At 46.8% G+C, this 13602-nt stretch overlaps 1 protein-coding gene across 3 annotated transcripts in view; it reads right to left on the bottom strand.

The window, feature by feature from the left end:
* PID1 (phosphotyrosine interaction domain containing 1) overlaps positions 1 to 13210 on the bottom strand; it is an 89878-nt gene extending 76668 nt beyond the window's left edge. Inside the window, exon 1 of one of the 3 annotated variants that reach the window (XM_042800554.1) lies at positions 13080 to 13210. Coding sequence is in view for 2 of the 3 variants with exons in the window: in XM_042800542.1 (XP_042656476.1) it covers positions 12888 to 12917 (30 nt within the window). In the remaining variant the exon portion in view is untranslated. Of the gene's footprint in view, positions 1 to 7809; positions 7827 to 12887; positions 13058 to 13079 lie in introns of those variants that run through there. The other 2 variants (XM_042800542.1, XM_009976930.3) reach the window with 2 other exon arrangements.
* Positions 13211 to 13602: the final 392 nt, after the last annotated feature.

Genomic DNA, 13602 nt, shown 5'->3' with positions numbered 1-13602 from the left:
CTCAAACTCACAACGTCACTTTATGATCAGTACAGGAAGTCACCTATGGCACTGGTATGGCACTGTAAGGACTAAGTCATTTTAAAGCAAATGTTTCAGTCTGATTTTATGCAGGTTTATAGAGAGTTGTAAAGCTCAGTAAGGAGACTAGATTTTAAAACCTCCCAGAAAGCTGTTTAAAAATTTGAAAAAAAATAAATTAAAAAAAAATCACCAGATAGATTTTGGGGTAATGGGGAAGAATATGGCCACACTTTCCTGATGTACCATGTACATATTTGAGACTAAGAAAATGTTGGCAACAATGCTTTTTTCCCAGTATGAGGCACACTGCTCTCTAACGACAGCTGCCGGGTAAGAAACACTGTTCTGTTCCTGAGAAATGCTGAAAAAAAATAAAAAGCAGAGTGGGCATTTTAAACACTCTGAAGAAACAAATATATGAAGTATTCACAAGAAAATATGAAAATAAGAAAAAGCACCAGAAACACATTGAATTCAAAAATAAGCTGAAAACTTATCAGCTTATTTTATTATCAGCTGAAAATATTATCAGCTGAAAACTGAAAATATTTGCTGAAGCTCTGAAGCCAGGCAGCAGGCTGGATGCTGTGCCAGGAAGCGGCTGCGGGCACTGGGGCCGACAGCCAGTGATGCTCTGAGCCTGCTCCAGGGCAGCTGCCTTGGCCCCACACCGACCCTCCTGCGAGAGACCCACATTCCCTTTTCCCCTCGCAGACGGGAGGAACCATGCAACTCTGAGGCTTATTAACACTTCCATGAATATTTTGTAAAGCGGTTTTCTCCCCACCCCAAAGCAAGCGGGCAGTGAGCTCACAGCATGACACAGACGTTCCTCTGTCAGATACGTAGCAGGCCCTTGTCCAAACAGCATTAGGGCCCAGTCCAGAATGACCTCAATAACACACTTTCCAAAAAGAGTCATACAGAAACATGCAGTTCAGCTCTCTTAGACATAAAATCTTGTCACATATACCTACTCTTAAAAAAAAAAATAAGGAAGAAAAAAATCAGATTAGATTTGGACTCTTAAAAACACATGAAGGTTCTTCTCAATCAGAGTAAAAAAAAAATACAGAGTAATTCCACTCTCCGCTGGAATTAGCAACAGCACTTAGATTTATATCAATGTTCTCAAGATTGGAGTTTGGTCCAAAAAAGACCCACATATAGACATGGACAAAGTTTATCCTCAGTGAACAAAATGACATCTCTTTAGACGTTAATGGCTTCTGAAATTCTCTCACTTGATACAATATTAGTGATTTAGATGTCAAACCACATTCACTTTGTTTATCTTGGAAAACTCCACATCCACGTAAAAACACCCTCAGACCATAACAGAAGAACGAAAGGTCAGGCTGTTACTTCCAGAACGGGTGTAGTAAACTTCAGAACAAACAAGGTATGAGCATTTCTCTGTTCAATGCTGCCCACTGCATGTGGCTATTTTTCCAATATCATGTAAGCAGCATGAGTAATTTCTGATGTTGAAAAATAAAAACCCTGAAATTACAATATAAATGCCCTCTGAAAATAATTTTAACCAACTAGAAATGAGCTGTTTCGGTGCAAGGTTTCTGCAGACAGGGGTCCTGGGCTGTGCCTGCCCTCAGTCCACTCACAGACCTCTCTGGTGCCCAGCTGCCAACCTGCTCCTTCTCACCCCAGAAGCTCTACATGTCTATAAAGCATTTTATGTCAGTCCAAAGCCTTCTTAGATTTTGCCTTTCTGAAAAACATTCACAGATACTTTCACCTATACAGACCTCACTGACCCACACAGCTGGACTCCTGCTTTGACCTGCTGGAGCCCACTCCCAGGCTCAGAAGACTGATGGGAGCTTGTCCAGCCACAGGAATGAAATCCCCAAGCTGCAGCTCTGGGATGTCTCCTTTCAGGTGAATATCATACCATAATTCATTTCAGCTATCATTCGCAGCTTACAATCTCTTCAAATGTGACTCTCCTTAGGGGAGATGAGCTCTACTGTTTCTGTAGCCTGAAACTTGTCAGCATTTTAAATCTAAGAAGAGTGTGGGAGAGTGGCTTAAGGAAAGGAACAATTAAGCAGTGACTAACTAGAACTTCAGTGAATATTTTTTCACTGTCCTGAAGTGCCAGGGCTTTTCATCACCCTTGGTTATGAGAGTCAGTTATCTTGTTCATTTAGAGACCGGTCCCAGGCTGTGATGTAGAGAAAGGCTGCCCTTCACCTCTACAGACCCTGAGGCAAGCCCAGTATTTCTGATGGGGCTATTTCCTACAGCCGGCAGCTCCAGTCCCCAGTGGACACCACAAGGAAACGGTCTGAAGTCTGTCATTGTTGATGAAAACAGTGTCTTACAGGTCTTAGCAGTGGGGTAACTCCTTGGAAGTGTGCATCCCGTTACCAAGCCAGAAACTGCAGGATTGAGAAGGGGAGGTACAAAGACTCACACACAATCTCAAAGCTACAAGAAAGAGAAAGAACTAAATATTGCAACATATCTGCAGGAAAAGGCAACAGCAGGACTTACCTCAGCTCCTGTAGCTTTTCAAACTGTGCAACTCTTCCTTCTATAGCAACTCTGTATTTTAGAGGTACAAGACTAAAAGGTTGCCCTTTGAAAATGTTATACAACATAGCAGCAAGCTTCAGGCTCTTTAATGAAAAAAAGCACCTCTAAACACCAGATCAAAACAAAATAGTCACTCACAGACAAATGCCTCCTAACATTCTTTATAAACCACTGAAAAGCTATATTGCCATCTCAGATGGAACGATAAAAGTTAATGGATTCAAAGGCATGAAGATAAGACAGCATTCTTAAACCCGAGTGATTTAACACACATTTATCGAAGTGAACTGTCCAATCTTGTAGAAAGTATCATCCCTTCTACAGGCCTTGGCACTGATGCTCCACAAAAAAGCATGTGACAGAGAGGGCTCCGCTTCCCCCAAACCCACAGTTCCTGGGGCAGCCCAGCCAGAGAAGCTGGGCAGCCCAGAGCCCAGGCCAACCCCTGGGCCTTGACCTCAGCTGGAGCATCACTGGGCTTCAGGTGTCTCAAGAATCACTGCTGCGTTCGCCCTTCATCGCCTACCAGAAAAATTAAGACCGCAGCACCCTAACAGCACTGCACATCCCTCCAGCAGCTCATTTTCGCAGGAGGCAAAGCTGTCTTTACTATCAGGATTTTTTCAAACATGTGGCACCAAACTCAACAGGCCCTTTCAGCCAAACTATCAAGAGGAACAGAGTAAAATTTGCAAAATTCCTTCCTTCTGATTCTAATCCAAACAACAGAGCACAGCTGTGAAAACTGAAGCCTGTGCAGATCTGCGCTGTATGGGCTTCTTAAAAGAATTGGGACAAGATTCAAGCTTCTACATTTTCTAATTGAAATTTATAGTCAGGCACAGAAAATTGCTGTGAACTAGAGAAAAAAAGAAAGAAAAGAAAGAGGGGAAAAAAAAAAAAAAAACAAACAAAAACAAAGCAAAAACCTACCCCACATTAAAACTGATTTAATGTAATTGAGCAATGCTGGGACTGGCAGCACAGAAAACAATATGGACACTATGGGAAAAGCAGGCCAGACACAGAAACACCTCACTTCATCCTCTGCACATACATACAAGTGCTTCTAGGTTGGGTTCTCCTCTGCCTTACAATAGCTATGTATGAGAAATCTGTTAAATTGTCTGTTTCTGTACCTGAAGTAATACTTTTTCAGTCCCCTCACAAACCTTCCCATGAAAATATCACTCAGTCCATCAAACAATTTGAAATCCCCAGCTGCATAGTAACACACAGCCAAAATCCTCTCTCCAGTGTTTGTATTGACTTACTCCTGTTAATCTGATGCACCTAAACTGACAATTTTCTGAAAGATGAAAGAAATTCACTGCCGCCTTCCACAGGCACACAGTGCAGCAAGCCAGGGCAGAGGTAAATGCTACACCTCAACACCCAGGCAGCTCAGGGAGCTGCAGCATACTGTTTGTCTAAGTTCCAAGAAGTATTTTTCTGGTCAAAAACTGGAAAAAAAAAAATGAAATCCAGATTGAAAAGCTGAAAATGGGCAAAAGGTCCTGTTAAATACATAGTGTCAAATTGGGGGGGAGGGGAATGGGGGTGTGTGAAAAATATGGAAAAAAAAAAAAAAAAAACAACCAAACCTGGTTTTGAAGCCTGATGTACTTTTTTTCTAACAATTTTGCCACTTGTCATTATGCTCTCCAACTCCTAGCTGGAGCCAGAAGAACCAGCACACCATAACATAACATTTCTTGTGGTGTTCCTCTCCCCAGCAGAAGGAAATACTAGAAAACTAAGGACAAAAATTTCTTAACATCACACTAGAAACCAACTTCAGCATATTAATTTGGACTGGACAATTTTGATGAATAACAACAGAAAATTTGTTTGCCTGTTTTTTTAACCAGAATGACTGGAGGGAGGGGAAATTTCCCCTCCCCAGGAAACTATACTATTTTTCAGGTTAGTATCATCATCATTGGTTCAGAAAGCAAAGATTAATCCTGACAGCAGGAAAGCTCGTCCCCAGCTACAGGAAAGCCACAGAGCAGCTGAGACTCGTTTTGGAGAGCCTCCCCCTGCAGCCATTCAGAGAGGAAACGCTGTGTCGGATCATCCCTTCTGTCTGTCAACACCAAGGATCAGGGACGGAATGGAGAGCTAGAAACTTGCAGGCTAAGAATATATATATAATGTTGCCACCCTCACCATGGAGAGCCCATGCCCTTGCTCCCCTGCAGACCCCAAACTCCTCTGTCCTGGCTTCCAGCCAGCAGATACTCTCAGGAAGAAGCTCCATAGCATGGAGAAAGGTTTGTTTTAAATGAGACTATATAAACTTTCTGGATGCCTTGCAACAGCCCGATGGGTGGAATTGTTGCCCTGCTCTACAATCCAGTCAGGCTCAAGGTTGGTACTGACCCCAGTGGAGCTTGGACCAGATCCCACTGCAAGATCTTCAGGGCAGCTACTCCACCGGTGGGACTGCTCTGAACATTACTTCTCTTCAGGCACTGAACGAGTTGGCAAGTTTTCAGAAGAGCTCAGTCCACCAGGTAAAACACTCTCTGGAAAAGCCTGGCCCTACATGGAGGCTCTGAAACTTGGAAACTTAATCCAGGGTCATTCTGAAAGCATCACATGAAACATATGGAATAAACATCTCTCAAACCCAGAGGGAACCTGGCACGGGAAGAAAGAGGTGGCCACAAATCTGAGCTTCAGGACACTTAATTAACTTTCTATCTGCTCGCAGTGTTCTTGGCCATTCCCATCAAATATATCTGGAGAAAATGTTTTCACACAACGAGACATTTGAAAATTGTCCATCGTGACACAGACCCAACACCACAAAGGGGTATGGCTGCGCCAGTGCTATAGCACGGAGATCCCAAACCGAACAGCACTGCACTCACAGCATAACTCAGTCAGCAGAACTCATTATTAGTAACTCAGGTCAGAAATTTAGCTGTTAACATTGCCTGGAAGCACAACCAGCCATTAAACTGTGAGAGAGGAGTGAAACAGCTCAAAAAAGGCGCCCAACCTGCTCCTTTTCCTTAAGATTCTATACATCAAAGATTTATATTTGCCACTCAAGATTTTCAGTATTTCAGTAGGAAAAACGAATCATGTAAAGCCATAGTAGGTCTTCTCAGGACACATTTACAATCACCAACATTTAACATCTTGGTTCAGAGAGTTATGATGCACTTATTCAGAAACAGCCCAGAACACTAACAGTACTGTCACCTGTAACTTTTCCAGCTATTATCTGAAGTGCAAATAAGTTCAATTATTATACATGAAAGCACTGTGACCAAAAAAAAAAAAAAAAAAAAGACAAGTACTAAACATTGTTTAAAGGGACTTTTCAGCTACACATCTATGTGTCTCGGGGCCAGACTCTCATTTCATTACACAGAAAGCCAAATCACAAATAAAGTCACCACCGCACCACTCTATGTGTGAGGATGCTAGCACAAAGCCTCGGCAGCATAGCACACTTCCCATCACCCAGCTGAAGGCCTCTCTGCTGTGAACTCAATCATGCTTGGAAGGAAACAGTAACGTTCTGGACACACCACTGCTGACTGTCTTGGTGGCTGCCACCAGGGACAAAGAGAAAATAAGAAACAGGCAGTCAAAATTCTGAACTATTTAGACTGAATGCTTTAGTTTGTCTTCCTTCAAGGAAATCACTGCTTTTTTTTTTTTTTTTTTTTTTTTCCTTGGTCATCAAACAGTCTGTCAGCTTCATAAACAGAAACTAGTAGTACACTATAAACGAACCCTTAAGATCATTTCCCAGGGGCCTTTCCACAAGGCAGTCACTGCTTTTGATTTTCTTTTGGTCATAGAATGCTTCCCAAAATTAGCATTTTTCCAGAGCCATTCATTTTCTACAAAGAATAAATAACATAGGAAAAAGGAACTGCCCAAGCTAAGTGGTGCCAGATGAGCTTGCTGGAATTACAGAGCTTTGTTTTAAAGATCCCTGACTGCTATAAAGTCATAGCAGCAAACCAGTGCAAAAACTTTGATGCCTTGAAAGATATCCCGAAGCTATACAGTGCCAAAACACTGGGCTGTAAGAGTTCCCGGACGTTTGCATCCACATGACTCAAGCTTAAATTTCAAATAGTTTTCACTTTTTCCTTCTGACATAATATTTAATGAAACCAGAGTTCAGTAGTAGTATCAGTCCTGCTATACATGTCTCACAGCGGTTTCTGCCTAGACAGCTGTTTGTGTGCTTTACACTTACAACCTGTTTGTTTTTGGTTTAAAAAGGTTTTCCAAAAATTGGAAAACTATTGTTTCAACTGTCTGTACACTACATTTTTTAACTTACATATGCATGTGAACACTGGACATATAATAGAAAGATGAGAAGTTGATTCTGAAAGCACCAATAACACCTAAAATCACATTACATCTGAACACATGCAAACATTTGTCATTAAACCACCACACCTGTGATACCTCAAAGCCATTACACATGTGTAGGTCTGCCCAGAGCTGACTTTTCTTTAGTGAAGAGTTGCAATGGTCCTGACATGAGAAAAGCATTTGATGTATATACTAGGTGGTAGTGGATGCACGTAAAATGCACGTATTTAGCAACAGAGTCTATCATCCCAAAATCTAAAAGTATCAGTAGATTTGAGATGCACAGTTACAGAATACAGTAACAAATCCCAGCAAAACAAGCGATGTGTTTACAAAGCCTCAGAGAGCAGCGCTTGCAGGCAGGCTAGAAGGTGAGCAGCAACACCCCCAACACTGCTGCTTTCACCTTTTTCGCTTCCATCAATAGCTACACTGTGTTTTTACTGCTGTATCTTAATGATGTGGAGGTAAATTACACCAGCAGCTAAAGGACTATGGTAAAGCAACCTTATACAGACTTATTTCCCATGGACTTCAGAGAAGCTTCACAAGTTACATGATGCAAATTTAAGCTTCTGGGTTCAGAGAATCAAACTTGCCCCAGTAAAGAAGGACATGAAGCTTCCTGCCCTCCATCACCTGCTTCACTTCATCTCATCTCGCCCACCTGCAGCTTTCCCCCACAATATTTCACAGCACATTAAAAGAGAAGTAGAACTCTATGCTAAGAAATAAATAAATTCTAGCAATATGAGAACACACAGCAGCCATCCGCTATTAAATCCTCGCCCAGAAATGGCCCAAAACTGTGAGTTTCGGTAAGAATACTGAATTTCCAGGTGAGCAGACAGAGAAACACTGAAGTCCTACCATGAACATTCGGCCATCTTCACATCCTTACAAAACCACATCCCCAAACGATGAAACGATGTCCAGCCCGGAAGCAGGGAGGCGGCGGGTGGCAGGAGGGTCTTCTCTTGCTGCCCTCCAGTGGTTTGGAGCAGGCTCAGATGATGGCAGAAACTAAGTGACCGCTTGGCCAAAGGCAATTGCATGCCCAAGAAAAGCGTCTTCCCATCCAGACCCTCTGGCAGGGGCAGGGTGTGGGATGAGAGCCCGCTCCACAATGTGACATGCCTGTCTGCTCCCCACTACCTGACCCCTGCTCATGCGAGCCCACAGACTGTACCCTCTGCAGAAGAAAAGTGAGAGCTTCTCCCAAAGGAGTGCTTGCGAGCACAGCTCAGCTCAGGGACACTCAGCATTACAGCACGAGGCCAGGCAGCACCAGCACCGCTCCATCTCCTGCACCGGGGGAAAATGTATTTGGATGCAGTGATCCCTATCCCACACATGTTAAGAGAAGCAGGAAAACTTATAAGCAGAGTTTATAAACAGCATGACCTCGGAAACTATGCACCCACTGGGATTTATTATCTAGAAACAATGTCTGGCATCAAGCTTCCGGGAAAATTTACGTTGCAAAGCAAATAGCAGTCATCTCTCAGACAGGCACATGAAACTGCACGAAGACCTTGCTTGTTTTCAAAAACCACTTCAGAGTCCTCATGGGAGAATCACCAAGGCCAGCAGCTCCAAAATCCCAGCTGTGCCACCGAGGGCTCCCAATCCTCGCATCCTGAACCAGGCACAGAGGGTACATTTGGAAATAATTTTAAAGAAAGATTTCAGAATATTTTCGGCATCATTTCAACCAGTGCTGCTGCCACATACGTCAAGCCAAAAAATCAGAGCGCACTGCTTATAACCATTGATAAGGTCTGCTGCAAACACGGCAATGAAAACCATACCCAGAATTTACAGTAAGACCTGGGCTAGAGCCCCGGCATTCCCAGCAGGGAGAAGAACCCTTAAATACCTGAAGCACCCCCTGGTTGCTGGTTCAGGAGACAGGGAGGCATGCGCATGTTCAGTCTGTTCACCCACATTTTACTGAGCACAGACCAGGAATTAAAAGGGAAGTCTTCAAGAAAGACACATTCCCAGATCATCTCTTTTATATTAAGTGTGAAAAATGCTAATGGCTGTATTACCTGCAAAATCACAGTCTCCTCAAGTACCACACCAGAGACACGCTGATACCTATGGTATATTCCTGCAACGTCCCAGCTGAGCAGTATCCCATATAACTGACTGTTCCACTGATTCTGAAGAAAATACTTTAACTGAAATGTTGTTATAGGTGAAAGAATCACAAAAGGTGAAAGGAAAGGAACAGCAGAAGAAAAATCAGGCTTCACCATATTATATTTTCAAGGAAATTCCAGAAACCTAGTTATTTACATTTTTCTAACTTACTCTTCTAATCCATTTAATTCAATTCAACATATCTTCCAGAAACAGTGAGGCTTCTTCATTAAGCAGCAGGATAACAGGAAAATCTTCCATCAGAGAGAAGTGGAGTGGAGAACAGAATGACCAAAAAAAAAAGAAAAATAAACAAACACCCAAACAAAAAAACAAAAGGCCAGAAACCAAAGCCCTGGGAAGTGGAGGGCACATTTCAGCAGCAGATGAAGCTTTCAGCAGCAAGTGGCCATGACAGCAGTGGGGACAAGTCCAGCTCATGCCCCAGCTCTCTGCATTTTTGTAACCCAGCTGCTGATGACACTGCATTCCTATTGCGTATGCATGAGCTCTGCTGCTGACCTCACTACTGGAATTGTACCCGTCTAGTCAACGCCAAAAATTTCAGCACAAACTGAAACTTCATGGGACTGAGCACATTTGGAACAAAAGTAGATTTTACATGAATGGTCACAGAACAGAAACGTGCAGCCTTGTCATACACTGCACGGGACGGGGAAAGGAGACCCACAGGCAGTAGATGACCACTGCACACTTTCTCAGAACACTACAGGACTCTTCACACCAGAATGCTCTCTGCCATTTAAGTTAAACATGAGCAGCTTGCCTTAGCAATGAGGGCAGGACTGACCCATACCAACAGGCATCCACTTCCAAAGCTGGTTCATACTTTCCCTTACTGAACCAGGCCAAAAGAAATATTCCAAAAGATGAAAATATTTTCTCTGCCATTTTACTTAGTACAGAGCTACAGCATGGACTAACAACAGACCTGCACTTTGACACAGCTGGATATTAACGCAAGACACATCTGGATCAAAATTACACCAAATACAACTCACACATCAAAACATCAAGAAACCTGTGCCAGCTCCACATTTTCTGCACCCATACACAAGCTCAAAGGAAAACCTATAGAAGATAGGGCTGGACCTGCCATTAAACATCCCCCAAATATCCTACAGTAGCAACTCATCATAATCCGTAATCACAGAATATATGAATAGAGACCATGAGACATCATCTACTCTACTCAGTGACCAAATATCCTCTGGCTGCAACCAAAATCCCATGCCCCATGCTGTCCCAACACATGCTTGCCAACAAGGGGCAGCACTTGTGGTGCTAGGGACAAGCAGAGGGCCCCCTTTCAACACCAACATCTGTTTCACAGCAGCTGGGTGCTGGGAGAGAGGGAGCCTGGGACAAACAGAGAGAAACATGGGGCACCGGAAACTGAAATAAAATGCTGAGGGGCAGAAAAAAAGGGAAAAAACATAGATTTATTGCCTTGCACAGGCTCTCCTTGAGAGGGCCGGGCAGCACTGCCAGCAGCTCTGGCCAGGCTGGTGATACACAACACACTGTTCTTAGAGACAGAAGTGGAGATCAGGCTACTTGGAATGAGAAGATTTCAAGGTTTCATGGGAGAAAAGAAAAAAATTCAAAGCCGTTGGGGGTATTAGATATGTCTATTGCCCATGCAACTCTGGCTCATGTGTATATGGATTAGGATCCAGCTTTCACTTACAAAATCAGATCCTAGTTACTCCCAGCATCCTTCCACTCACCACATTCATTTTGTCCACCATTCACTATGTTATTTAAGCTTTTATATGAACACAAAATTATTATGGGCTTCTTGTGACTTTTCAAAGGCTCTCCCCTTCTCATTTTAGGAGCTGGTACAAGTTCAAAGCATCATTTAATTCTGCAATGTTTGATCCCTCTGGCTTGTTTCTTTAGAGCACCTACAGTTCTTCATGTACTTCCCCAGCAACTCCTGTTGGCAAGACCTGCACTTACAGGCACTCAGCATTTTGAGAGGCTCAGGATGCCTGGAGCCTCTGGCTAGAGGCAACCGAGAGTAGGCTGCACAAAGTCAGTGGCCACTGCCGAGAACTCTGGCACTCATGGCTCCCCCTCCAGCAACAGGGAGGAGCACAGGCTCTCCTCGCTACTGGCCTGTGCTGTGACAGGTAAACATGGCTACTGGCCATGTGTGTGACAGTCGAGCATGCCCGCCCCGGGCAGCCCTGGTTCCCCACAGCACATGGCCTTTCGCACCCGCTCCCCAAGGCAAGACCCTACCAGTGCATGGGATACATGAGGCAGCTAAATAACGTTACACTTACAAGTCTATTCTGCAAAACATAAGTAATTGGTTCTTTCTAGCCTTGCGTGCTCTTGTAGGCAGTATCAGATATTTGTGATTTTAGTGTCTTGTTATTTTAACACCCCCTAATTCCACAAAGGAGGCATGTAACCAGCCTGTGCGATCCAGACCAGCACAACACCACCAACCTCAGCTTTCCCTTTCTCTTTCCTTTCCCTCACCTTCTTTGCCCCCGACTATGTTGGGTGCAGCCCCACTCAGATCTGTCCCCTGCAGCAGCATCCATACCCCCAGGGAACACTGGCCTCCACCAGCCCAAGACCATTAACTCCTTAACACAGGTGATCTCAATGCTTGTGGTTAGTACAGAGATTTCTGGATAACAAAGGGAAACAAACAAATAATAGCACGTTCACATAGTTTTTACCCTGGAATCCATCAACTATGCATCAACTATGGATGTGGCATATCATTCCTATCCACCAGAAGTCAAGTTTCTCATTGTAGACAAAAGTATGTCTTCTTAAGAACAGGAATTACTACCATCACTGGCTGGTGCAGATCAAACCTCTGGGATCTGCTCAGCTTGGCTGGACTATCAACTCAAATCAAACAGCTGAATTTTCTGCTTGATGATATCAAAGCAAATCCTCAATTTGAATTGCAAAAGCAATAATAACCTTTTCTTGTCATCTGCTAAGACCATTGATTCTTATTTAAAATGTCCAGCTCTCTCTTGCTAGACACTTGCTCTGGAAAACTATATGAAGTCGACACAGTGGAACTACAAAGTGAGTTTTATTTCATCTTGCTCTCTGCCTGTCTCAGATTTCACCCGGAATATGAAATATGCATAAAAGCATACATTAAAAACGACAGAGCCAGGGCTAGGAGGGCCCGACCCGCTGCAACGGGGTGCGGGCCGCCCGGCGGGGCGCGCAGAGGTGGGGGGCAGGTTCCCGTGAGCCATCCGGACCTGTCGATTTGGGGGTGGTAAACGGCTCCCGCGGGATTTTGTGTCCCCCGCGCCCCGCTCGACCGCGGCAGGGGGCCCCCTCCGGCACGGCGGCTCCAGGCGTCGGCCAGGCCGGCGGGGCTCCCCTCACCTGAGGGGTGCGCGGGGAGAAGCCCCCAAAACGGCGCTTCCCCCGCCGAAGCCCCGCCGCGCCGTTTCCCGGGGCCGGGGTGGCCGCAGCCGCCGCCCCCGCCCGCCCGCACCAAAGCCCCGCCAGGCAGCGGCAGCCGCGACGCGGGATGCCGCCGGGGCAGCGCCGCACGGTGCGTGTCCCTCCGTCCGTCCGTCCCGTCCCGTCCCCCCCACGCACAACCACCCTCCGCGGAGGCGGGGGAAGGGGGGAGAACTTACAGCAAACTCCCGGTATCGGGGGGAGGGGGGGGTGATGCTCCGCCGGCCCCGCTCCCGCCGCCGCAGCCCCCGCCGCCCGCCCTGCGCAGCCCCGTGGGCCGGACCCCCGCCCCGGGCCGGACCCCCACCCGCGCCTACCTGCAGCCGCTCCGTGGCCGGCTGCCACATGGTTCCGCGGCGGCGGGAGGCGCTGCCGATGGGCGCCGAGCGCGGCTCTCTGCGGGCGCGCTCCCCTCCGCGCCGCGCCGCTCCCCGCCCCGCCCAGCCGCTCCGCCCACGCGTGTCTGCCGCGGGGCGGCGGGGGCGGGCACCACGCGCGGACCCACTCACCAGCGCGGGGACCGGCTGCGGCGCGGCTGTCCCCGTGGCACGGCATCCCCCAGCGGGGCGGCCTCCGCCCCCACGGCGTGGCCTCCACCTGCGGCCGCTCGCTGGGGACACGGCAGGGTGGGGGGGGCAGCGTGGACACCACCGGCTGCCAGCGCACCCCGGCACCCCCGCCCCGGCATCGCGCTCTGCGGGCAGAGCTGCCAACCTCCCCGCTCGCATTCGCTGTGCGCTGCCCGGGAGGAGGGAGGGGGCCCTCCAGGGCAGCCCTCCCCAGCGGCCGCTTCCTCGCAGCAGCTGAAACTTTTCCCTCCTGTTCTGCAAGGGGTTTCAGCCGCTGCCAAGTGAGCAGGACGCAGCCTGGCTCCGCAAGGCCCTGGCCGTGCCTGTGCCCGGGCTGCTGCTGGTGCTGAGGGGACACGGAGCACACGGGGAGCCACTGGCTGGGCTCAGGGTCCCTCCTGCCCTGTCGGTCGCGGGGTGGCTGAGGGGCCCACACCACACGAGTGTCAAGGCCACGTTCCAC

Source organism: Tyto alba, unplaced genomic scaffold (genome assembly GCF_018691265.1).
Source record: "Tyto alba isolate M040663 unplaced genomic scaffold, T.alba_DEE_v4.0 Super-Scaffold_10, whole genome shotgun sequence".
Classification (NCBI taxonomy): domain Eukaryota; kingdom Metazoa; phylum Chordata; class Aves; order Strigiformes; family Tytonidae; genus Tyto; species Tyto alba.
Note: the sequence above shows the minus strand (reverse complement) of the source record. Positions and strands in the feature narration are given on the sequence as shown.